Source organism: Carcharodon carcharias, chromosome 13 (assembly GCF_017639515.1).
Source record: "Carcharodon carcharias isolate sCarCar2 chromosome 13, sCarCar2.pri, whole genome shotgun sequence".
Classification (NCBI taxonomy): Eukaryota; Metazoa; Chordata; class Chondrichthyes; order Lamniformes; family Lamnidae; genus Carcharodon; species Carcharodon carcharias.
In genome coordinates, this window is record NC_054479.1 from 35,771,974 (window position 1) to 35,799,634 (window position 27,661).

The 27,661-nt window shown below is 41.0% G+C and overlaps 1 protein-coding gene across 2 annotated transcripts in view; it reads left to right on the forward strand.

The window, feature by feature from the left end:
* Positions 1–14,963, forward strand: part of slc15a4 (solute carrier family 15 member 4) — an 87,511-nt gene extending 72,548 nt beyond the window's left edge. Inside the window, exon 8 of one of the 2 annotated variants that reach the window (XM_041203642.1) lies at positions 669–803. In XM_041203642.1, the coding sequence (XP_041059576.1) occupies positions 669–676 (8 nt within the window). In that variant the 3' untranslated portion in view covers positions 677–803. Of the gene's footprint in view, positions 1–668; positions 804–13,775 lie in introns of those variants that run through there. The other variant, XM_041203641.1, reaches the window with a different exon arrangement.
* Positions 14,964–27,661: the final 12,698 nt, after the last annotated feature.

Below are 27,661 nucleotides of genomic sequence, written 5' to 3' on the forward strand. Positions count from 1 at the left end.
TCCATCCTATGTGAAATGAACTTCATGCAAAACTACCCTACCTACATATCATTCCTCTCTCCTATCACTTAGATTGAAAAAAGATCAGACGGCTGCAGTATCATTTAGGGAATGAAAATATTCAAGGACTTATGAATAAGGAATGATGGAATGCTTGAGGGGAGCTGCCCATATTTGCAAATATTGGAAAACAAAAACAATTGAAATAACAAAAACTAGATCCAGATAAAGGCCACATTGGAATTAAAATATAAAAATAATGTTTTATTCCATTCCAATACAATATTTATTTGGCTTTAGAAGCTGAGTAAGCAATCTATTTTTAATCTCCGTTCCAAAAAGAGTTCAAGACTATAAGCATTTCTGTTTTGTATATCAGCAATATACAGAGAAGTTTATTGCAGTATTTTGCTTGTAGGCAAATGCTTTCATTACACTGTAATATGATTTTGCAATTGAATCACTCCAACAACTGACTTGACTTGGCAGCTTATAATTTTTTTAATAAGCCAAGCAAATGTTTTGTTCCTGTTTTCAAAGCTGCTAATGTTTGTCATTAGTGATTTATGGTGATGGGTTATTCATGCAGTAGTTGAATTGCAGATGGAAAAGTACTGTACCAGTGATGATTTTTTTTTAAATGCTGAATAACAGTATGTATTTTCCAGCCTGGTGAATAGGATTTAAGTTAATCGGCAAAAAAAAACAGGCAACAAGAGAAAAAACCATTTTTACACAGCATGCTATGATGATCTGGAATGCACTGCCTTAAAGGACATGGAAGCAGATTCAATAATAAATTTCGAAACCGAAATGGATAAGTACTTCAAGGGGAAAATTTGCAGGGTTGTGATGAAAGAACAGGGGAGTGGCACTAATTGGATAGTTCGTTCAAAGCAGAATGAGCCAAATCACTGTCTACTGGACTGTATCGCATTATTCCATGAAGAAAAATAATGGATGTTCTGACATAAAGCATTTCTCATATTTTAAAGCTGTGAGATGATACCAACATCACCAACATAAACTGTCTACAGTGCGTCTAAAACATACTCCTAGCCATTTATGCTTTAACTAAAACGTAACTAATTATTTCTGTTTTGAATTTTCTCTTTTCAATTTGGAGATCCTATTTTACTGCAAAAATTTGATTTCTGGTTTCACGTTACATGAAAGGAAAATATATAAATTGTCCAATGGCTTGTTTTCCCATATTAACTCATCTATTCTGTACTCAGGTATATTACATGCGCTCCAAAGCTCTTTGGGGAACCTGTGTGAACATGTTCTCAAGCACGTGACCCAAAACAATATGCTCAAACCTTTAGAAATGCTTCAGTTATTTACTGACAAATCCTGAAGTACCATGTCAGCTGTGCCACACGTTGACTTGTGCTGTAATTAAACCACAGAATAAAGCGCAATATTGATGCAATATTTCCATAAATCCCAAAGGCTGCTAGAGTACAGAAAATAAATCAAAGCATTGTAGCCTTATCATTACTAGTTCATGCATGCATTTTCAGGTAACAAATATTTCCCTTACAGGATTGGACTATTTTAATAACCAATAAATTCAAATAACTGAAATAATTGCCCTTTTGGTTTACTGCACGATGCCAGGAGTTGGAAGTTTGAGTTAAGGTAGTCTATTCAATGCAGTGTGGGTTAATTTGATTTTATTTGCACAATCATTTTTGTATGAGTCAAGATGTTGCTTAATTTCCAAGTACAGTAATGACCCTGAAATAGTTATGTAAGCAAAATACTGCAGACGCTGGAAATATGAAAGCAAAGCAGAAAATACTGGAAATACACAACAGGTCAGGCAGCATCTGTGGAGAACATAGTTAGCATTTCAGATTGATGATCTTTCATCAGAACTGTGAAAAGTTAATGTGCAGTAAGTCCTCTCTAAGTTGTTTCAATTTAACGTTGGTCAGTTAATGGGGTGGGTGTTCATGTTTAGCATTAAGAGTTTGTTTCAATGTAATTTTGTGCTAAGTGTGATGTAGGGTTCTGTGATCCGATCGCCATTTTGGAGCAGCCTCTCCCAGTCGCTGATCCTCCCGGCTCTCAGTTTGCGGCTTACCTCTGTAGCTTGAAGCTGCTTCCACTCTGTAGGTTGCTTCCTACCCCTTGTCTCTCATCTCCCAACCCTCACTCACAGTGAGGGTTTGGGAAAGGAAAGCAGTGAGTGTGAGGGTAGTTGGTGACCAAAAGAGTTGGAGGTTTGGCCATTGGGAATGTTGGACAGCATAATTGGCAGTGAACCAGAGGATTGAGGAGCCCAATCGGCAAAGAGTTTGGAGGTTCAGGGAGTGGGAGAGGCAAGGAGCGGAAGAGGTGGTGAGTGAGAGGTAAGTTGAAAGAGTTAGCATATTTATTTTAAAGGTTATTTCACTCATGAATATAATTCAACAGTGTATGTTTTCGAAACTTAGAGTTTAATGTTTTTTCCCCCTGATGGCAAAGGTCCTGAATAATTTAACTAAAGCTTTTACATTGGCTGTAATGGGAAAATCTGATTTACTTAATGTTGTTTCATTTAAAGTTGCACTTCAGGAACACAACAGCCACATTAAGCAAGGAGTTACTGGAATAGGTTTTCAGCAAGTGAAAGTAGGGGAGGGTGGGAAAAGAACAAAAGGGAAGGCCTGTGATAGGGTAGAAACGGGGAGAAATTAAATGACAAAAGAAATTAAGCTGCAGGGCTAAAGGGAATGGTAATGGGATAAGTAAAGAAACAAAGGAGATAGTCTAGATGTGTGAATGGCAATTGATAAACAGCTGTTGTCCAAAAGCAAAACAAGAGAAAAATGAAAGTATATCAAAACCTGCAAATAAGAAAAAGGAAACAAAATGGGGTCAGAGATTATGGTCTGAAATTGTTGAACTCAATGTTGAGACAAAAGGCTGAAAGGTTCCCAGTTGAAAGATGAGGTTCCTTGAGCTAATACTGATGAAGAGGTCAGCATGAGAACAAAGTGGAGAATTAAAATGACAGGCAACTGGAATCTTGGGACCCTCCTTGCGGGCTAAACAGTGGTGTTCTACAAAGTAGTCACTCTGTTTGACCTCCCCAGTGTAGAGCAGACGGCATTGTAAGCAATGAACATAGGAATCTAAATTGAAAGAAGTACATGTAAATTGCTGTGTTAAAAGAAAAAGCAGTGTTTGGGGTCTTGGATAGTGAGGAGAGAAGGGCTAAAGGGCAAGTATTACATCTCCTGCACTTGCATGGAAAGGGAATATTGAGGTTAATTGAGGAATGGACCACGGTGTCGCAGAGGAAAGGGTCCTTCAGAATGCTGACAGGAGAGGAGGGGAAGATGTGCTTGATGGCGGCATCACGCTGAAGGTGGTGGAAATGATCAAGGATGACCTGTTGAATCCAGAAACTGGTGCGGTGATGGTGAGGACATGGAGAACCCTGTAGTGGTTCTGGGAGGAAGGGAAAGAGGCGAGAGCAGAAGTGCAAGAAATAGGATGGAAACTGTCAAGGGCCATGTCAATCACTGTGGGGATTGAGAAAAAAAGGAAGACATGTCTTAAGCATTGGTATAGAATATCACAATCAGAACAGACAGAGCAACTGGGAGAATGGAATAGAGTCCTTGCAGGAAGCATGGTGTGAGGAAATGTAGCTGAGATAGCTGTGGTAGTCAGTGGGATTGTTGTGAATATTCTTCGATAGCCTGTCCCCAGAAATGGAGAAAAAGAAGTCAAGGAAGGGAAGAGTCAGAGATAAACCATATGAAGGTGAGGGAAGGGTGGAAGTTTGAAGCACTGGAAACATTGATGAACTGGAAAATTTCAGGGTGAGAACAGGAAATGGCACTGATACAGTCATCAGTATACAAGAAAAAGAGGTGAGGGAGGAGCCTCAGTTGAACTACAAGAAGGAATGGTCCAGAAATACCACAAAAAGGCATAGCTAGGACCCATGCGAGTACACATAAAATGCCTTTATTTGGAGGAAATGGGCAGAATTTTTCTGTTGGCGAGCTGGGGGCGGGGCCCTCTCACTGATGCGAAAATGACGCGGGATGATGTTGGGGAGAGCCCCGACATCATCCTGTCCCAATTAAATATTCAGGAAGGTGGGGGGATAGCGCAATCGGCTGTCCGCCCGCCGACCTGTCAATGACCAATTGAGGCCATTGACAGGATCATTAAGCCAATTAAAAGCCCTGCCCATCCAACCTTAAGGCTGGCGGGATGAGGTTTCATGTCTGTTTTCAAAAAAGTTTAATAAAGTTTTAGTGATATTTATTAGCATGTCCCATCTCGTGTGCCATTGTCACGTGAGGGGAACATGTTAATTTTTTTAGTATTCCATTTTTGAAGTTTGAAACACTGTCAGTGATCTCCCTGAGATAGCACTCTGACAGTTGGGGAATCCCTCCCACCCCCACACAGGAAGCGCTTCCCGTCGGGCGGCCCGCTGGGTGGGCCTTAATTGGCTCACCCACTTAAAATGGCGGCAGGGCCCATTTTGGCAGTGGCAATTGGCTGCCAGCCCGCCGGTGAGGCCCACCTGCCCATCAAGGGCAAAATTCTGCCCAATGAATGGAGTTAAGTTGTTGTTCAATATTAGAACAAGTTCAGCCAGGTAGTGAGTAGAGACTGGTTGGGGATAAAGGTGTAGAGATTGGATGTCCATGGTGAGAAGGAGGTGATTAGGGCCTGGAAACTGTTACAACAATGGAGGGTATCGGAAGAGTCATGGATGTTGGTGGGAAAAGACTGGACAGGGGTAGGAAAATAGAATCGAGATAGGAAGGAATTGGTTCAGTGGGGCAGGAACAGGCTGAAATGATAGGTTTGCAGGGCAGTCCTGTTTGCCTATTTGTGGATCCTGGGGAGGAGGTGGAAGCTAGCCATTTGGAGTTGGGGTCTGAGGTTGAAGGCTGTGGAGGGAAAATCTCCAGAAGAGATGAGGTCATTGACAGACCTGGAACCAATGACAGTGTCCAGTGGTGGGGTTATGATCCATGTGGAAGTGTTAGAGAGTTGGCTGAGCTTCTAAGCCAATAGAACTTACTATTTTATATTTAGGCATTCTTGGATCACCAGTGCAAATTTACCACAGCAGAATGTCAACAACTTTTCAACAAGAAGAGATAACAAATAGAGCAGAAAAATTAAAATGAAGGAAATGGTACCAAAGATTTCTCTGAAATGGACACAAGTAATATTGAATCATTGACTAAGAGTATATGGGAAAAATAATTCATACTGATATGTTAAGTGGATTTATAAATGCTGGCCCAGCCAGCGATACCCACATTACATGAATGGATAAAAATAAATGTTCTGTCAAAATGTATGCATTTTTCATACCTCACTGTTAATGGGCCACATCCTGTGATAAAAATAATAGTGAGGATAACAGTATTCACCGTTATGAAGGGGTAAATCGGTCCACAATTTGGGATCCATGTTAAGCACAGAAATCCAGACGTTGCTATAAGATGTACTTATAGGGTGCACTGTTGCAGTCTTCACTGTTGGGCACTGAAATAAATGCAGCGGCATGAAAAATTGGTGATTGCTCAATAGTTCTGCACTAAAGATGGCAAAAAAAGTTAGGGCTGCATTCAGAAGTGAGTGAGTTTTTATTGGTAGAATAAATGGTGATTCCTACCAAACAGCTGCTCTGACACCTGATAATTAATTTTGCAACATGTGGAGCCTCCCTCAGAAGATAATTTATGTTGGAGATTTTTTTAAAATTAAACATTTTTTTACTTTTTCTGTCTCTTTTATTTTTCTCTAGAAAATATATAGGATTAACAGCTTTTTTTTCACTTTCTGTACATAATTTGAAGTTAATTTATATTTACTATTTCCTGACTTAGACCCTCTGCATCTCAGTGAGGTTTTTTTCAATTTGATTCATTGGAGAACTTCACCGTTTCTTGTCCTGCTCACAAATGCTCTGTAGGGGATGACAGTCTAAATTAGATGCTGATTAGAGCAAGTCTGTGCTCTGAAATCCTCAAAACTTTGTGGGCAGCTGTCACTGATGTGAATGATGAGAGCCATTCCTTTGCTGCTGACTGCAATATATGGACCAGTTAGCCATTCACACAGTTTAACTTATAATTTGGTACAATAATAAGGGATAGTATCCAGTTTTATAATCTAAGCAAGGATACTGAATTGCAAATAAAGGTCACACATGGCCAAACTTGCATGTTTACTGCTGAATATGAAAAATCAAAAAATCTAAAGGTTCTGCATTTCAAGCAATGTTTTGCTGGTGGATGGGACTTTCAGCCATTGCTTCGGTTGATGTAATTTGGGTAATTGGTTCTGACAAAAGCCACATGTCTGTGCATACCCTGAGGGATCCATGTAATTGCACTTATTGTTAGATGTGCCTGGCCTCAAATTTATCTCTGCTACTTTCCTTCTAAATTTATTGCCTGATGTGGGGAAAAAAATCAGCCTCATGTTGGTCTGATTTGCAGATGAGCACTATTATACCCACAGGCAAATAGATACCTATTGCTATTTTATGTCTGAGAAGGGGTGTCTTAAAACTTATATTACAGAAACGTATCTTGGTATGCAGTTTACTGTTGATTTCTATTATAAACCAATAGCAGCTGTTGCCATATTTCAAAAATGATGGCAATTTTGCATTCACTGCTTCTGTGCAGTAAGTTCCTTTTTCATTTGAGCCATTCCATTGTATGGTCCTGTTCTATGCAATGACGCTAGTATTTTACCAGAGAATACTAAATTAAGTAATGTACTTGCTAACTTACCTGTTGATACTTTGTATTAGAGAGATTGCTCAACTGGGCAAAACCTGCTTATTCATGAGGTAGAGGCTGCTGCTGATTATTAATGTCACATCTTCATAGCCTTAAAGGGCACTGAATAAGTTGTGTTCCTTTACCTTACTATATTTGTATCAGTGCCTTCATTAAATTAATTAACCATCAACCAGTGTCGGCATTGAGGCAGCCGTTACACTAGAAAAGCTGTTATTTAAAAGCCCCTAAAATGATGCTAGCACAAGGGAAGCAGCTGATTAATGAATTATTTAAGTCTTAAGTTTATTTTTGATAGGTCAGCTAATAATGTAATAAATAATGGCATGGCAGGACACCTCAGCATTGTGGTGTACACATCCTGTTCCCTGTAGGATGCTTCTCGTTTCTTTGATAACTGCATAAACAGGAAGTGTTAGCTGGAGCAGCTCGAGCTCCAGGTTCATGAGCTTGAGCAGCAGCTCGTATCACTGATGTGCATTTGAGAGGCTGTGTGTTTCGTGGATTTCTAGATGTGTTCTACCCACAGCTTAAGGTTTTGGAGGCAGATAGGGAATGGGTGAACACCAGGCAATCATGAATGATCAGGCAGGTATTGCAGGCATTCCTTGAGTACACTTGTCCCTAACGTTATTCAATTCTGAAAGTGGTGATTCCTTTCAGGAGTGTAGCCAGAGCCAAGTTCAAAGCACTGCAGCTGGCTCAGCTGTACTGGGGTATTTGAGGGGGTTGGGACTGCAGGAGGATGAATGGGAAAGCAATAATGATAGGGGATTTTCAGTTGGGGAGCAGATAAGCATTTCTGTGGCCACAGATGTAAATCCAGAATATGTTGCCACGTTGGTGTCAGGATCAAGGATGTCATTGGCCAAGACTTTACAGTCAGCATGCGGGGGCGGGCCCGACACGCCGGTGTGTAAAATGAGCGCGATGGTGTCGGGCATGCATCCCGACGTCATCGCGCTGTCTCGCTGTGTTTCGATCGGGCATGCGCCGGAATTGGCTCCGCGCCTGCCGATAATTGATAGGCCTATTAAGGCCATTAACAAAATAATTAATGTCAAATTTATGCTGCCTGTCCAACCTTCCGGTTGGAGGGCAGGCAAAAAGACGAAGCGGCCTTTACGTTTTTTCAGAAACCTCGTCCACGAGTGGGATGAGGTTTCCTAAAGCATTTACGAATTAAATTTTAAAAATTTCTGAAACATAAAAACATGTCCCATCTCATGTGACATTAAATTTTTATTCCATTTATTTATTTTTTTCTAAATCGGTTCAATATCCCTGAGGCAACTCTGTGCCTCGGAGATTGAAGCGCTTTTTCGCGCGAAAGAGCGATGCACCCGACTCTCCCTCCTCTTCTTCCCCCCTCCCCCCCCACCCCCACCCGCACAGGTAGCGCGGCTACCACTCACATAGTATGCTGGGTGGGCCTTAATTGGCCCGCCCACGCAAAATGGCGGTGCGGAGCCGGTCGCGGGTAGCACTTGGCTCCACGACGGCCTGCTCCTGCCAAGCCTGCCCAACATGGGAAAAATTCAGGTCATTGAGCAGCTGTAGAGTACCCTGAGGGTGGAAGGTGAATAGTCAGCTATCGTGGTCCATACCAGTACCAATGACAGACATTGAAAGAGCAATGAGGTCCTCAAAGCACATTTTAGGTAACCAGGAATGAAACAAGCAAGTAGGATCTAAAAGGTTAGTAATCTCCTGATTACTGCCAGTGCTATGCGCGAATTAGAATAGAAGTAGGAGGGTTGAGCAGATGAATGCATGGCTGGAGAGCTGATGGAGGAGGGAGGACTTCAGATTATTGGGATTTGGTGGGGGGGGGGGTGGCATGTGACCTTTACAGGACGGACAGTTTGCACCTATGTCCTTGCAGAACAGTTTGCAAGTGCTGTTGGGAAGGGTTTAAAGTTACTTTGCAGAGGATAGAAACCAGGACGTAACATTATAGAGGAACACAAAGAATTGGGAAAGACAGCACTGGAGTAAGAAATAATAAGGCATTAAGCGAGATCAGATAAGACCAAATGCAATAGTGTCTAAATTAGGTTTGCTGTGTATATATATGTAAACACAGGAAGTGTGGTAAATAATGTCGGTGAGCTACAGGCACAGATAGCCAAGTGGGGGTGTACTGTTGTGATGATAACCGAGACCTGGCTCAAAGAAAGGGCAGTACTGGGAACTTATATTCCTGGATACAAAGTTTTTAGGAAAGAATGGGGAAGGAAAGAAAGAAAGGAGGAGGGGTGGCAGTATTGCTTATGGAGTATATAATCAGTGCTGGAGAGAGAGAATGTCTTAGAGGTTAAGAACAATTTATTGGATTAAAGGTAAGAAAAATAGAGGTACTTGGTGTATTCTATAGGCCACCAGTGAGTGGAAAAGATATAGGGAACAAATTAGCAAAGAAATTAAAGATGTGCAAAAACTATAGAGTATTGAATATAGACTAGAATAGTAATGATGTAAAGGGCATAGAGGTTAAAGAGTCTCTGAAGCGTATTCAGGTAATTTTTCTACGATGGTATGTTTCCAGTCCAACAAGGAAGGAGGCATTGCTGTATCTGATTCTAAGGAATGAAGTGGGTCAAATGGATCTAATGTCAGTAGGGGAGCATTTAGGAGACAGTGATCAAAGCTAACCTAAAGCTTATGGTACTATGGAAAAGGACAAGGAGCAATCTGGCTAATTTGGAAGCAAAGATTGCCAGACAAAGCTGTAATGAAACAATGATCTGTCATGAAAATATAATTTTTAAATTATTGTTGTGATTTATTGTAAAGATAGGTTAATAGTGGGGTTTGGATTAGCTTCTCTGTGAGGTTGTGTGTGTGTGGGGGCTTTAACTGAATTGCGGACAGCTAGCCTGGAGCTTTTGAGATACCAAAAGAGAAACTAGGTTTGAAATACTAAATACGTAAACATGGCTGAAATTTTAGAATGTGAGATGTGAAGAATATTTGCATTTTCAGATAAACCAGAGTAATGAATTTCAAAGAGATGGTAAGGTGTTACACCTAGCCGTAAGAGGCTAAGCCAAACTGTTTATTTTTCCCATAGATTACTGATAATATGAGTGTTATGGAAGATGTATATTGTGAAAAAAGTAAAGTTGCAAAGATATACTGGGACAACGGAATTTACATTAAAAAGGGAGAGAAACCTGTTTGAAGGAGATGAGGTTATGTGTAAGGAAGGAAAATTCTAAGATCTAACAAGTGCGAAAAGCCTCTAGCTTATCAAGTTGCTGTCTACAGGAACCAAAGCTAAGAAAACTCACTGTGAATATCACTGCCAAGGGTACTGTGTGCTTTGCCTGTGTCTGTTGAAATCTATGTTATTTTACTGTTGCCCCAACAGGGTGTAACTGGGAGTCCAATTAATTAGGGTAGCTAGGAGTTATAGTAATTTTGAGACCTAAGTATGTGCTTAAAACCATTTCTTTTATTAATAGATGTTTAATTTAGTTTGTTGGACTTATGACTGAATTCAAGGACACATCTCAAAATAAAAATACAAATTGCAAAAACAGTTGTGGCAGCTGTTTCAAGTTTCCCTCTGGGATTTGAGCAGCTCAGCATTTGCCATCTGCTGTGCCATAATACTGACTTTGAAGAGGAAAAGGTTTGGCTACAGTCAAGGTCCATACCCACAAAGAGGAAAGATAGGACAAACAAAGCCAGAGCTTCCTGGATGACGAAAGATATAGAGAGTAAGATGAACCAGAAAAAGAGTGTAAATGACAGATGTCAGTTGTTAGTACAAGTGAGAATCAGGTTGAATATAGAAAATTCAGAGGGGAAGTGAAAAAAAGGAGAGAGAGAATATGCAAAGAGATTGACAGCTAACATAAAAAGGAATCCGAAAGTCATCTTTAGGCATAGACATAGTTAAAAGCTGGTTAAAAAGAGGAGTGGGGTTGATTAGGGACCAAAGAGGAGATTTATGTAGGGGACATGGCTGAGACACTAACTGAGTGTGTACTTTGCATCTGTCTTTACCAAGGAAAAAGACATTACCAAAGTCATAGTGAATGCGGTTGTGGTTGAGATAATGGAGGGGCTAAAAATTGACAAAGAGGAGATATTAGAACGGTTGGCTGTGGTTAAAGTTGATAAGTCATCAGGACCAGAACAGATGCATCCAAGGATACTAAGAGAAGTAAAGGTGGAAATTGCAGAGGCACTGGCCATAATCTTCCAATCCTCCAATACAGGGGTAGATCTAGAGGACTTAAGAATTGTAAATGTTACACCCCTGTTTAAAAAAAACTGAAAAACTAAGCCCAGTAACTACAGGCCAGCCAGTTTAACCTCGGTTGTGGGAAAGCTTTTAGCAACTAGTATGTGAAACAAAATTAACAGTCACTTGGACAAGTGTGGATTAATTAAGAAAAGCCAGCACAGATTTGCTAAAGGCAAGTAGTGTTTGATTAACTTAATTTGATTCTATATTATACCAGTGTTTTCATTTGCTTAGCCTTCATATACAAATAATATTTCTATCCCAGGGAGAAAAAAAAACCTGCAGACACAGTCTATGTTGGATCTTCATGCCATGTGAAACCACATTGACTAAGTCATTTTCTCCGATTCTGTTTTATAATAATACAAACTGCATCTGACATATCCAAATAATTAAGAATAGTTCTGTAGTTCCACTGCCAAAGGAAAACAAAATTGCACCAATTATCAGTTGCTGACTCTGCTTCTATTTTGTATTCTTGTTACAGTACCATAATTAAAAGTTTTCTAATTCAGCTCCTTATCAATTAATGCACTCCTATAATGGTTAGAATTGGGCTTTCTTTCAATGGCCTCAGATTGAGCTCATGAAGGAAAGCTGAGTTCTTTTAGCCAAATAAGTCTCCTATGACCTGAAACCTTCATCCTTGCTCATTGCTTAGGTTCAAAGGTTTACTAGGGATTTGATTCAAAACATCCATCAATGGTCATTTTGCTATTGGTACATTGAATTTTACTGCAGAGATGCTGTAGCCAATTTTTAAAAATTCATTTGCCCAAAGTCATAAAAATATATTGAACAAATCACTTAAATTGTCACAAAACTCCAACATCACCAGCGTAAAGTGCATCTACTGGGAGCATAACTGCAAATTATAGTGTCAGGCAAAATAAATCATATGTACAGTCAAAATTTTGTACATCACTGATATCAACCTCTATAACAAAAAAAGGATCAACTCCGGAGTGTTACCCTTCCAACCCGCCATGTGCTCCTCTTTATGGCAGATTTCTTAAGTTCAATCATGCATTAAAAAAACAAAGCAATCAAAGCTGTTTCCTTTTTTCTCTCCAGCCTTGATGCCAAGCAAAGAAGGCATACTTGTTTTTCAGGTTATTTTATACTAATTGCATCTTTAAATCACCATGTTGAAAGTAATTGGTATTCTAAATGGCCTGCATATGTCCTTTTCCCATGCTAATCTCTAAGAGGAAGGTGGATCTATTCCAAAATGCTTTGTTGAAAGCACTAATGGCACTTTGCCTTGAGTATTGTACATCAAAAATATACAGATGGTTGGATTTAATTGTACCATATTTCATGGTGCTGAATGATTACAGTTGATTCAACAAAAAGAAGAATAAAGCAACACCAATCTTAAATTTCTCAACATTGATGAAAAACCATTGTAGCATTAAGCAGCATTTTGCAGTGTATTTATAGTAGCAAATTTGAATTATCATATTTTCTACTTGATAAATCATTGAGCTTCCTGTTCTAGATTTTGCATATAGTTCATCCCCATTATACGACATTAGATTTGTAACAGTGCTACTGAATCTTGTTTCCCAAGTTTTTAAATGATGCAACTTAAGTTATATTATGAAAGGTGCTATATAAACACAAATCTTTATTTTGCATTTCTGTCCCTATAATACAGTTGGTTACAACAGTGAATGATATATTTTGATATAAATGCATTTGCAATCACGATAAAAACATTGCACATGGAGAAGTTTCAATTCCTAGATGTTTCATTAGAAGGAAAGTGAAAAAAAATTTAGACAAATCACCCAATGAGTGTTTATGCATCCACCAGCAGCTGCTCACGAGCAACAGACACCTAGGAACCACACAGCTGGGAGCAAGACATCTGGCTTTCTGTTTGAGGAAGGAATGATGTGTGGCAGGGAGACCTGAAAATAGAAAAAGATGAAAAGGGAGGAATGATTTTAAACTGCTATTGATGATACTAAGTTAGTTAAATAGCTGAATTTTCTAAACATTTACAGATTATTTTTACAACGGGAACCTGTATTTTGGAAGTTTAATGAAGTCTTCTAAATACTTAAAATATTTTAGTGATATAAGGGTGATTTCGGGAGAGTACAAAGCAGTGGTATTTTTGCTTTTAACTACACAACAATATTGATGTTGAAATTCTTAAACACATTTTCTATGCAATTAGTTAAGTGTGCAATGAGTATTATCCAAGAAAGAAAATTTTTACCCAATAATTTGAATTTGTAAATGTAAAGAAATACCTGCTTTGACTTTCAAATTATTTATAAATCTGTATCTTTCCAAACAAAAAAGCAATAAATTTGAATTCAGTATTTGCCTTTGTGAAACTGTTTAACTTAAAGCATGAAGCAGTTGACCAACTGATTATCTAGTCATTATCATATTGTGGTTCATTGAAGCCTGCTTTGTGCAAATTGGCTGTCATGCCGTGTTGTATATAACAACAGTCACCGCACTTCACAAAGTACTTTGTTGACTGCAAAGTGATTTGGCACAACCTGAGGCATGAAATACTGCAAAGTTTCAGTATCTAGTCTGTATACGGTGTAAAAGTACTTACAAGGCCATCCAGTTGGTGTTCTTTCAGCATGGTTGATTTTAAAATATAAAACATTTTCCATGTTCAGTTTAATTGTGATGACCTATAATTTGCATGTCGTCAAAATTTTATAAAGGCTAATTATTTCTTATTTCTGCCTCCCTAGGTAATATCAACAAATGTCATATGGACTACTATTTCTTCCTGCTAGCAGCCATACAGTGTGTGACACTAATTATTTTTATTGTGGTATCTGTGACATTTGATCGTCACAAAACCAAATCTGGTATGTTATTCATCAATGGAAGAAGGCAGAAAGAAGAACTGAAGCACAATCGGACAAGAAAATAAAAATGGGAGCCTTTGCTTGTGAAATATGCAATTATTAGCAAAATACTTGTAAACCCTTTCTTCAGGCACGTAATGGATTGGCTAAGTAGCATGCCTGGGCTCACCTCCTGCGGACTGAATCTTTAAGGCTAAGGGGTGTTTTACCTGAATGACTGTTGCATTTCAACATATGGGACAATACAAGTAATTTCAGAGTTTACTGGCAGGTAATGCAGGCTGTTCAAGTATTTTTTTTGCAAGGCAAGATTTCTTTTAGTTCTATTTCAGATTTTCATTGCCGCTGAAATAAATCCACATGACATTCTGATGTCTTGTAAAATTCTAGTATTGAGCAAAAGGTCTGTCGTTTGTTTTGAAATTCATTGGGCCAACAATAATTTTTAGCATAAGTGGATATAACGAGTATTTTAATGTACTGGGTAATCTTTTTAATGTGTTACTTATGTTAGTTAGGTGTTAACAAAGTGCTATGGTATATTAATTTTATATTTATAAATATAAATAGCAGTGATGCCTCTTTTAAGCCCATCTGTAAAACAACCAAAAATGTATTAGCAACCTTGGCAATTCTGTAAATCATGTGTGCAAATAAAAGACTGAGGGGAATCCATCTCTCCAATAACCAGTTGACTGATAGGCAAATGGATAACTGGATTATATGTTACAGAAATTGAAAGCTGTATAATAAATGCTAGCTGATCATCATAACTTGCCAAATGCATGTATAATAGATTTGCGCATTGTGGCCAGGCTATAATCCAACTGCTGCTGTTATGACTAATTTGAATTCTCTACACTTTTCTCTTACTGACAAAAGCACTGAGCACACCTGACCTTTTGGTGACAGTATTCTTTTCTTCCTTAACATTGCAAAATGAAAACTAGAGCCATAAAAATTGAAGGATACATGTCATTGGGAGCTGTGCATTTCAGAGGATTGTTTTGAACACACTGTAAAATTGTTGTATAAAACCAAATAAATGTCATTTGTTTTAAATATAAAGCTGCTTCTTTACTGATGTTGCAGAAATGGATGAAAAGATGTTGCCAAACTTGCGTTGAATGTTTTTAGATGAAGGTAGGTTTTTATTAAGAATCATATTTACGTACATAAAATGAATTTCTGTTGCAGATTTTTGGATAGAATTAAATCTGATCATCTGGACTCCTGTTATATGTAGAATTGCATGTTTACTGGAAGTTTTGGAATAAATGGAGAAAACTGAAGAAATTGGGGTACCAACCTAAAATGTAATTGAATATTTTGAATTAGTATGTTCCACAGACTCTGTTCTTGATCCAGCTCGATAAGTAGTTATTTAGATGGCTAGCCAAGATAGTAGTATTTACTATTGGTCTGGCCCTGGCAATTTAGGTTTGAGTCTATAAGACTAGTCGCAATTTGAGCTTTTTGAGTTCCTCAAATCGGAGGGAACCAGGGCCAGAATTTTCCTGTCAGCGATTTGGGGCCGGGACCCGCTCGCCGACAGGAAAATGACGCGGGATGACGTCAGGAGGAACCCCCAAAGTCATCCCGGCCCATTTAAATATTGAGGAAGGCGGGCGGACAGCAAAATCAGCTGTCCGCCCACTGACCTGTCAATGGCCAATCAAAGCCATTGACAGGCTAATTAAGATAATTAAAGACCCTGCCCGTCCAAACTTAAGGTTGGTGGGCAGGCCAGGAGCCCCAGCGGGCTCCTGATAATACATGAAACCTCATCCACTGACAGGATGAGGTTTCATGTCCGTTTTTAAAAAGTTAAATAAAGTTTGTCCTTTTTATTAACATGTCCCATCTCGTGTGACATTGTCACATGAGGGGAACATGTTAATTTTTATGTTTTTCTATTTTTAATGTTTTTTACACCGTCAGTAATCTCCCTGAGACAGCACTTAGTCTCAGGGAGCAGTGTGCTCTTTCGCGTGCATGCCTTAATTGGCCCGCCCACTCGAAATAGCGGCTGGCCCTGTTTCGGCAGCGGAGTTTGGCTGCCCGCCGGCCGCCAAGCCAGTGGGGCCCGGCCGCCCACCAAGTAAGAATTCTGGCCCAGATTTCCAGCATCTCTGAAGAACAACTTATTTGTAAAGTTGAAAGATGTGAGGTCTTAGCCGAACAAGCTGACAACTTTACAACAAAAACAACTTGCAGTTAAATCTTTATTTCTGAGGCATTTGTGAAAACACAGACCCCAAGACAAAGAGGAGACTTTAGGATGGGTCACCAAAGTTTAACTAAAGAGGTAGGTTTCAAGGTGGGTCTTAAAAAAAAAAGAGGCAGGTGGTAGGAGTTTGGGAGGAAATTCTAGAGCACAGTCGGCTGAAGATACGGCATAAAATGATGAGGCGAGGGAGAGGATAAGGGAGATGCAAATGAAGTTGGTGTCGGGGTGGGTTATAGCAGTGAAGGAAATTACAGGGAGAGGGAAGGATGAGAGTGATAATTTCAAACTTGAAGCACTGGGGGGTACCAAGAGCCAATGTAGATCAGCAACGACATGGGCAATAAGTGTGCCTTGGAGCAGAATCATAGAACCTTTATAATGCAGAAGAAGGCCATTCGGCCATTGAATCTGCACTGGCTCTCAGACAGCATTCTACCTAGTCCCACTCCTCTGTCTTATCCCTGTAACCTTGCATATTCATTCTCTTCAGATGGCAATCCAATTCCCTACTGAATATCTAGATTGAATCTGCCTCCACCACCCTCTCAGGAAGTTCATCCCAGACTCTAACCACCCTCTGAATGAAACAATTTTTCCTCCCATCATTTTTACTTCTTTTGCCAGTTATTTTGTATCTGTGCCCTCTAGTTCTTGATGCTCCTTTGGGTAGGAACAGTTTCTCACTATTTACCCTGTCCATACCCCTCAGGATCTTGAACACCTCCAACAAGTCTCCTCTCAGTCTTTTCTCCAAGAAAAACAGTCCCAACCTCTCCAATTTATCCTCATAGCTACAGTTCTTCATCCCTGGAATCATTCTTGTGAATCTCCTCTGCATTCTCTCCAAAAGCTTCACATTCTTCCTCAAGTATGGTGCCCAGAACTGGATGCCATTTGAGGCCTAAACAGTGTCTTATACAAGTTCAACATGACCTCCTTACTCTTGTACCCAATTAATAAAACCTTAGATACTATGTGCTTTAACAATTTCTCTCCCAACATGTGCTGCTATTTTCAATGACTTATGTACATATATGCAGAATAAGATATGAAATTTATGGAGCTTTGGAGGATGTGCGTCTCCTCTGGCAAGCATTGGAATAATTGAAACTGAAGATCATAAAGGCATGAGCGAGGGTTTTGGGAGCAGATGAGCTAAGGTATGAGTGAAAGCAAATAATGTTATGAAGGTGAAAGTAGACAGCTGTCATGACAGCAAATATGGACTTGGGTTCTTTTCAAGGTTAAGTAGAATGGCAAGGTTTAAAATAGTCTGATTCAGCCCTGTAATATGATTGGGGGTGGGGGACGTGGGTGGATGGTAGGGGAAGGGAGGTGGTGGGATGTAGTTGGTCGGTGAGGCTCTGATGGCATGGGTTTTCCCAATGATTAGTTAGAGGAAATTATGGCTGTTTCAAGACTAGATGGTAATCAGGCAATCTGACAGCACAGAAGCAGTGACAGGGTCAATGGAAATAGTGGATAGGTAAAACTGAATGTTATCAGTGCACAAATGGAAGCTGTCTGCCAAGGGACACCATGTAGATGAGGGACTAGGGCAAAAGTGCAAGTGTGGGAAGTGAAGTAATTTATGGAGATGCTCTAGCTACAATACAGATGAATAAGAGTGGAGCCAAGCAGTCCATCTCACCAATCAGTGTAACAGAGAAGAAGCACTGGAGGAGGATGGTGTGATCAGCCATGAGCAAAGAATGCATGAAGTACTGGGAGGGATAATACATTGCAGTCAGTGTTTGCATATTTGGTTAGGGCTGCTTAGGAGGTGACTACATGTTTAAGAATTTGGTTGAGGAAAGTTGGAAATATAACAGTATTTTTCAACAGGAAGCTAGGATAAGCTTTTGTTGAGGAAGGTGTTATGACTGACTCCCTCTTTTTCAAAACAGCACTTTCAACTTCCATTATTTGGGGAACCAGGAAGGGAAATTAGATGATTAGCAGTTTTGTGGGAATGAAGCCTAAAAACAGGTATCTCTCCTGGATGAGATCAAGTCTGAGAGAGCTTGGGGATGAGGTGGGAGGTTGGAGAGAAGATAGAGAGGCAAGGGGTTCAGTATTAGGCTGGAGAATTTTTGCCTTGGTTGGCAAGGAATTAATAATGAAATGGACCAATAAGTAGCTTAAAAACTTAAAAGTGCAGTCTAAGTCCACAAGCAATCTTGATTATCCACCAGTTCCAGTTATCTAACACATGAGGAATGAGTCTATTATGGAAAAGGAATGTAAATTCTATTGTATCCTTCACATTTGATTTTTGAAAAACAGTAGCCATTACCCCTATTGTTGAAGTTAATTTTCTTTTAAGAAAAGATTTTTTTCAGAATTTACCTATTGTTATAGTAAAATTGAGTGGTTTGAGATTATGATAAGGAGTGAAAATATATCCTGAAACCTGACTTTCTGCTGACCTGTTAAAGCTAAGCACATGGCAAATTTGCTAGATTTTATAATTCTACATATACAATAAATTATATATAATCACTTAACTTAGTGCACACTATTGCTGACCAAATTAACATAACATACTTAACAAGAGAAGAAAACTAAGGGTCTAGTTACACTACAGTGGTAACATTGTGGGAAAATAAATTAGGGCCAATAATACTGCCTTGGTGTAAGTGTGAATTCAATTTGCACAGATTTTGAGCCCCTTCAGGGGAGAGGGACAAAGATGAGCTAAAAAGACCCCAGCCAGCTGACTTGCCCATACCCCAGCTCCGTCCCATTTCTGGGCCAATTTTGCAGAGGCGGGTGGGGTGCGAGGTTGGTGGCAGCAGGGGTTGCTATTCGCATTGGGCAGGTAGCTGATGCACCACATTAAGAGCCTACTGAGGTTAATCAAAGGAGGCTGATGAGGATTTTCCAATTGGCCTCCAGATCCCTGCAGGTGGCAGGGGCCAGTTTTCATACGTGGAGGCTGCTTCCTGGCAGCAGGGCAAAGGACTAGTGCTTCAGGCAGGTGTACAAGCCCTCCCTGCCTGGGTGCAGGACCCCTCAGTGGGGGCCTGGCTACAAGAGTCATTTTTTAAATTGCAGTTTAAAAAAATTGGAGGGAAGCAACCTCTCCTACACTTGCCCTGTATTGTGGCCTTCTGCTCCTTCAAGTTGGAAGGCCTATAATTGGCCCTTCAGCTTTGAGGGTCAGCCCACCATCCTTAATAGGATGGCAAGCTAGTCTCAAGGCCAATTAAGATGGTGGGGGGGGGGGGGGGGGGGGGGGGGGTGGTTAGGTTTAGGCCAAAGAGTCTGAGAATGAAACTGGATGGACCATACGGCATTGGCTTAGGCACCGGAAATGACAACAGGGTTGTTGACCCTGCAAAGTCCTTACTAACATCTGGTGACTAGTGCCAAAATTGGGAGAGCTGTCTCAGACTAGTCAAGCAACAGCCTGACATAGTCATTCTCACCAAATCAAAACTTACCCGGGGTGGTTGCGTCTAAGACATTATCTGTATGTCTGGTCCCACCAGCAGGACAGACCCAGCAAAGGTGGTGGCGCAGTGGTATACAGGCAGGAGGGAGTTGCCCTGGGAGTCCTCAATATCAATTCCGGATCCATGAAGTCTCATGGCATCATGGGCAAGGAAACCTCCTGCTGATTACCACAGACCGCCTCCGACTCAGCTGAGGAATCAGTACTTCTCCATGTTGAACATCGCTTAGAGAGTGGTAGGGGTGCAGAATGTACTCTGGGTGGGGGACTTAAATGTCCATCACCAAGAGTGGCTCAGTAGCACCGCTATTGACTGAGCTGGCCAAGCACTAAAGGACATAGCCACTAGACTGGGTCTGTGGCAGGTGGTGAGAGAACCAACAAAAGGGAAAAACATACTTGACCTTATCTTCACCAATCTGTTTGTCGTGGATGCATCTATCCATGACAGCAGCAGTAGGAGAGACCACTGCATAGTCCTTGTGGAGACGAAGTCCCAACTCCATGTTGAGAATACCCTCCATCGTGTTGTCTGGCACTACCACTGTGCTAAATGGTATATATTTCAAACTGATCTAACAACTCAAGACTCTGTGAATCCATGAGGCACTGTGGGCTATCAGCAGCAGCAGAATTATACTCGACCACAATCTGTAACCTCATGGCCTGACATATTCTCACTCTATCATTACCACCAAGCCAGGAGATCAACCCTGGTTCAATGAAGAGTGCAGGAGGGCATGGCAGGAGCAGTATCAGGTATACCTAAAAATGAGGTGTCAACCTGGTGAAGGTACAATTCAGCAATACTTGCATACCAAACAGCATAAGTAGCATGTAATAGATAGAACTAAGCAATTCCCCAACTGATGGATCAGAACAAAGCTCTGCCACTCAGCTACTGACTTCATTACAGCCTTGGTTCAAACATGGACAAAAGAGCTGAACTTATGAGGTGAGAGTGACTGCCCTTGACATCAAGGCCGCATTTGACAGACTGTGGCATCAAGGAGCCCTAGCAAAATTGGAGTCAATGGGAATCGGGGGAAAATTCCACTGGTTGGAGTCATACCCAGCACAAAGGAAGATGGTTGTGGTTGTTGGAGGTCAGTCATCTCTGCTCCAGGACATCACTACAGGAGTTCCTCAGGGTAGGGGACTTGGCCCAGCTATCTTCAGCTGCTTCATCAATGACCTTCCTTCCATCATAATGTCAGAAGTTGGGGATGTACATTGATGATGCAATGTTCAGCACCATTCACAACGATTCATACTGAAGCAGTCCATGTCCAAATGCAGCAAGACCTGGACAATATCCAGGCTTAGGCTGATAACTGGCAAGTAACACTCATGTCACACAAGTGCCAGGCAATGACAATCTCCAACAAGAGAGAATCTAACCATCGCCCCTTGACATTCGATGGCATTACTATCACTGAATCCCCCACTATCAACATCAGGGGGTTACCATTGACCAAAAACTGAACTGGACTAGCCATATAAACACTGGCTACAAAAGCAGATCTGAGGCTTGGAACCCTGCGACGAGTAACTCACCTGACTCCCCAAAACCTGACCACCATCTACAAGGCACAAGTCAGGAGTGTGATGGAATACTCTCCACTTGCCTGGATGAGTACAGCTCCCACCACACTCAAGAAGCTTGACAGCGTCCAGGACAAAGCAGATAGCTTAATTAGCACCACATCCACAAACATTCACTCCCACCACCACTGACGCACAGGAGCAGCAGTGTGTAGCATCTACAAGGTGCACTGTAGGAACTCATCAAGGCTCCTTAGACAGCACTTTCCAATACCATGACCATTACCATCCAGAAGGACAAGGGCAGCAGATAAATGGGAACACCACCACCTGGACCTTCCCCTCCAAGTCACTCACTATCCTGACTTGGAAATATATTGCCGTTCATTCACTGTCTCTGAGTCAAATTCCTGGAACTCCCTTCCCAACATCACTGTTGGTGTACTTACAGCACATGGACTGCAGCGATTTAAGAAGGCAGCTCACCACCACTTTCCCAAGGGCAGCTAGGGATGGGCAATGAATGCTAGCTCAGCCAATGAAGCTCACATCCCCTGAATGAATAAAAAAAAGCTCCTGCCACATCCAGTCATGAATGCCAGTGGACAATTAAACAATTCACTGGAGGAGAATGATGGGGGAACCCAGCACATCAGTGCAAAAGATAAGGCTGAAGCATTTGCAACAATCTCCAGGTAGAAGAGCCAAGTGGATGATCCATCTCGACCTCCTCCGGAGGTCCCAGCATCACAGATGCCAGTCTTCAGCCAATTTTATTCATTCCTTGTGCTATCAGAAATGGTTGAAGGCAATGGATACTGCAAAGGCTATGGGCCCTGACAATATTCTGGAAATGGTACTGAAGACTTGTGTTCCAGAAGTTGCTGTGCCCCTGGCCAATTTGTTCCAGTACAGCTACCATTCACAAAAAACAGGTCAAGTCCAACCTGGCCAGTTACTGCCCCATCAGACTGCTCTACATCATTAGTAAAGTGATGGAAGGGGACCATCAACAGTGTTATCAAGTGGCACTTGCTTAGCAATAACCTGCTTACTAATGTTCAGGTTGGGTTCTTCCAGACTCACTCAGCTCCTGACCTCATTACAGTCTTGGTTCACACATGGACACTCCACAGGTGAGGTGAGAGTGACTGCACATGACATCAAGGCATCCTTGATGAGTGTGGCATCAAGGAGCCCTAGCAAAACTGGAGTCAATGGGAATCGGGGGAAAACTCTCCACTGGTTGGAGTCATACCTAGCACAAAGGGAGATGGTGTGGTTGTTGGATGTCAATCATTTCAGTTCCAGGGCATCACTGCAGGAGTTTCTCAGGTCCTTGGCCCAACCAGCTTCAGTTGTTTCATCAATGGACATTCCTTCCAACATAAAGTCAGAACTGGGGATGTTCACTGATGATTGCACAATGTTCAACACCATTTGTGACGTCTCAAGACACTGAAGCAGTCCTTGTCAAAATTCAGCAAGACCTGGACAATATCCAGGCTTGGGATGACAACTGGCAAGTTATATTCATGCCACACAAATGCCAGGTAATGACCGTTTCCAACAAGAGAGAATCCAACCATCACCCCTTGACAATCAATGGCATTACCACTGCTGAATCCCCCACTATCAACATTGCGGGTGTTACCATTGACCAGAAACTGAAATGGACTAGCCATATAAATACTGTGGTTACAAAAGCAGGTCAGAGGCTAGGAAACTTTTGGCAAGAAACTCACCACATGACTCCCCAAAGCCTCCAAGTCAGGAGTGTGATGGAATACTCTCCACTTGCCTGGATAAGTGCAGCTCCAACAACATTGAAGAGGCTGGACACCATCCAAAGCAAAGCCAACTGTTTGATTGGCACCCCATCCAGAAACATTCACTCCCTCCACCAATGATGCATAGTGGCAACAGTGTGTACCATCTACAAGATGCACTGCAGGAACTCACAAATGTTCCTTGGACAGTACCTTCCAAACCCACGACCGTTACCATCCAGAAGGACAAGGGCAGCAGATGCATGGGAACACCACCACCTGGAGGTTTCCCTCCAAGCCATTCACCATCCTGTCTTGGAACTATATCACCATTCCTCCAATGTCGCTGGGTCAAAATCCTGGAAACTCCTACTGAATTGCACTGTGGGTTTACCTACATCACAGGGACTGCAGCAGTCCAAGAAGGTAGCTCATCACCACTTGGGATGACAAGTGACCATTACATTCATGCCACATAAGTGCCAGGCAATGACCATCTCCAACAAGAGTGAATCTAACCTTTGCCCCTTGACATTCAATGGCATTACTATCACTGAGTTCCCCCACTATCAACATCCTGGGGGTTACCATTGACCAAATATTGTGGCTACAAGAGCAGGTCAGAGACTAGAAATTAAGAGCCTAGAATTTCTGTGGTGAGTAACTCACTTCTTGGCTCCCCAAAGCCTATCCCCCATTTACAAGGCACAAGCCAGGAGTGTGATGGAATAATCTCCACTTACCAGGATGAGTACAGCTCCAACAGCACTCAAGAAGCTTGACACCAGCCAGGACAAAGCAGCCAGCTTGATTGGCACCCCTTCCACAAACATTCACTACCTCCACCACCGACGGACAGTGGCAGCAATGTGCACAAGACGAACTGCAGAAACTCACCAAGACTCCTTAGGCAGCACCTTCCAAACCCATGACTGCTACGATCTAGAAGGACAAAGGCAGTAGATAGATGGGAATACCACCACCTGGAAGTTCCCCTCCAAGCCACTCAACAATCGGACTTGCAAATATATCACCATTCCTTCACTGTTGCTGGGTCAAAATCCTGAAACTCCCTCCCCAACAGTACTGTGGGGGTACCTACACCACAGACTGTAGCGGTTCAAGAAGGCAGCTCACCACCACTTTCTCGAGGGCAATTAGGGATGGGCAAAAAATGCTGGCTTAGCCAGTGACGCCCACATCCCATTAATGAATAAAAAAAATTATTGTCCAAGGAAGATATGTACTCGGGCCCATTAGTTCTTAGATAAATTTCAGAATGATCCTTTCACTGTTTTCAGTTGTATTTACTTGCCTCATTATAAATGTTGTTTAAATAAGCAAAAAAAATCCTCCTCGTTTAATTACCAGAATACATTTACTTTTGATAGTTTAGAATCCAAGGTCACAGAAAGGAATGCTGTTGCTTCACTGGGGGTTTTTGTGCAGTGAGCTATATGGCCACTATCTTTATCCAATAATCTGTTTCTGAAAGTTAAAATGAAGTGCAGACACAGCCATGGAAACTATTAGTAGCACAGGGATTTGGTCCTCTGCGGACAATTTATTCCAATACAATGTGATGAATGCTATCCATCAGCTAATTTATTCTTTAAGCAATACCATACCTGGTTTAAGAGATTACAGATGTATTTTCCTGTTCTTGAGACTCAGCCAACCAGCAGGCCCATATTTTCCTGAGCTCTTCTCTTCTGTTAGTACTATACCATGGCCTAGGTATTCTGACCAGCTGCGAAGGAATGGCACTTGCTGTTCTTTACACTCCCAGCTGACAACAGATATTTTGTTGGCTTTAAAGTGGCAACATATGCTCTCTTTCAGCACCTTAGCACAACACCCTCTAGAGGGAATCTGTGTTGTGTGAGAGCAGGACAAGCAACATTGTGACTCTTCAACCAATCAGTTTGAAGAATCCTGATAGAGACAAAAACAAAAAACTGCAGATGCTGGAAATCCGAGACATGTTGGGTCTAAACCAGTAAGTATAAATTAGAATATTTAATTCATTGTAAAATAAGGTACAGAAAGTGAAGGAGGGGAAGAAAGATGGGATTGAGAAAGAGAGAAGAGATAAAGATTTTAAAGCTAAAGTACTTTTAAAAATCTCCAACAATACTTGAAGTCTGAAGGAATGAGACCCCAAATTTATGAGATTAAATTTTCAGTGCCAGAGGGTTTTTTTGGCTGTAATTAAGATTTGATCTTGAATGCACTAGCCCCAATATTTTCTGGCATGTTTAGTGTATAAGCACAGAGACTTTATTCACAAATCTGTTGTACCAGCGCAGCGAAGCTCGTGGAGGAGCAGTTAGCTTTGATAGCAACTTTTGGACTTCCATATTTAACTGCATATGGGTGGATGCCAGACGTTCTTATCTGATTTACTCCATAATAGCAGTCAGCCTCACAGTTACTGTTAATGCAAAATCCAGGCCATTGTTAGCTTTTCAGAGACTGGGCAATATATTGATATTGGAAACTGTTCACCTCAATGAAACACTTGCATTTATAGTGTCTTTAATGCCTGTGGGGCTTTCCCTACACACTGCTGTGTTAGAATGTGCAACTTGCTAGTTGAGGTGAATTGTGTAAATGGATTCACTGGGATGCTGTATAAATACATAAGGGAGAAAGGAATAGAATGGTATGCTGATGGGATTGGATGAAAAAGGGTGGAAGGAAGCTCATGTATGGACTAGTTGGCCTGTTTATTTGATGTACATTCTAAGCAAGTGCCAATGAAGTAATTTTAAAATGTCACCACTATTGTTTTGTAGGCAAACATAGCACCCAATTTATGCATAGCCAGGTCTTACAAGCAGCAATGATCAATTGATCTTTTCTGGTGATGTCATTTGGCACATGCTTGGAGAACACCTTGCTCTTTGAAAAGTAAAGTGCCATGAGATTTTATCAGCTCAAAAGGCACACCAGGCCTGGGTTTAACATCTCACCCAACAGATAGCACCTCTAGCATTTCAGCACTCTCCCAGTTCTGCATACAACTATCACCTTGAGATTATATACTCATATTCTGATGGGGCTTGAACACACAATCCTATGACTTATGTGTGCTGCTCATGAAGTCATTTCATCAGACAGTGATCACAACATCATCCCAAACTGTAAGAAATATAAGAAATCTTATTTTGGGTTGGGGACAGAAACTAAATAACCTGTAGCCAGTGTTCCTTCTAAGTTACGCGTGTGTACGGATGTGCAGCAACCTAAAAGATACCACACAGGCCGCTCAAACATTGTCCTGTTCAAGATAAAGGTACCGTGCATTGCAATAAATGGGCTGGGGAGAACAATTTGTAGGGAGCATTGCCTGTAGCCACAATAAAATAATGCTGAATAATCAGGGAAGTTGTGTATTTAGACTGTTAATATTCATGTATGCATGCGTTGGAATAGGTTGGAAAAATCTTCTAGTGAGTTAGTAGTGCACACTATTTGATGCCATTATTACTGTGAGAAAGTGGCATAAACATGTTTGCTAGTGGCTATGCTGAATATGCTCTTACTCTTTGCTAATCCTATTGTAGAATTCATTTTTCTGTATCAAAAGTCATTAGGCTGGTTCCCCAGTGTCCTTAAACTTCTTCATTCTGGGAGAATCTCCTTTGTATTATCAATTTGTTTACTCAAGTGAGTAAACAGTAAGTACCCTGATAGCTAAAAATGTTGCACTGAACTAAGTCTGTTTGCAGCACTGGGGAGTATATGTTGCCAGTCTCAGTAATTTAATTTTCATTTGCAATGACTTGGCTCTATCCCAGGCACTTTGCAATTATGGCCGTTTATAAAGATTAATCTTGCACTTTTCATCAGATACAGCAAGCCATTCACAGTCGATGGACTGAGTAAACTGCTTTCTACCAAGTATTCGCAAGTCCTTATCTCATACAAGTCACATGCATTTGAGACACTTGCATCAGTCATTCACTCCATGACTGTGCACCATAGCTAATTACAGCCTCCCTTAATGTGCATGCCTTTAAAGTGAATGAGCAGTCACTGCACCAGAAAATAAGCTGTCCTTTCTTGTGGCAACATTTTGCCCTTTCCTGTTTATGAACTTTCTTTGAAGCAAGATAGCAGTTTTTATCTTATTTTTAGCAATAGAAATGGCTTTTGCTTTTGCCAGAACTATAAAAGGGGAAAGCAAAAGCAGCCACAATACAAACCGCTAAAATTAATGAGATTGCTTTTGTGTGTAGCAGAGAAGAAAGGCCAGTTTCTCCTTGACATTTTCTTTACACAACCTAAACAAAGCTTCTCAGTATATTAGTAAATGTTGCTCTTCAGGTTTGCTGGAATTGAAAGGATGATCAAGTATGAAGGTAAGACTTCACATCTGTTTTTGCAGGAAATGTAAGCTGTGGCAAAGGCCATCTGAAGCTAGTAATAGCCACAAACTGTGTACTTTAATCAGACTGTTATAAAAATGACAGCCAGTATTCATTCAAATAAAAACTTAGAAAACTGAATATTGTCCATCTTTCCTTGTGGAAACCTTTTCTTGCAGAGAATTTTTTAAAAAGTATTCAAGGAATCTGAGATTATTCTCCTTTGTGCAGTAGGGTCTTGTCCATCTAATTTCGGTGATTGAAGAACTTTTCTTTAGCTAGCATAGTTTACATAATATCTTCGTCATTTTCTGAGTAAACGTGAAATTAATATCCTTGTGAATCCCAAACAATGTACCTTGGACAGCATATGTATGTCACCTTTTATGTCT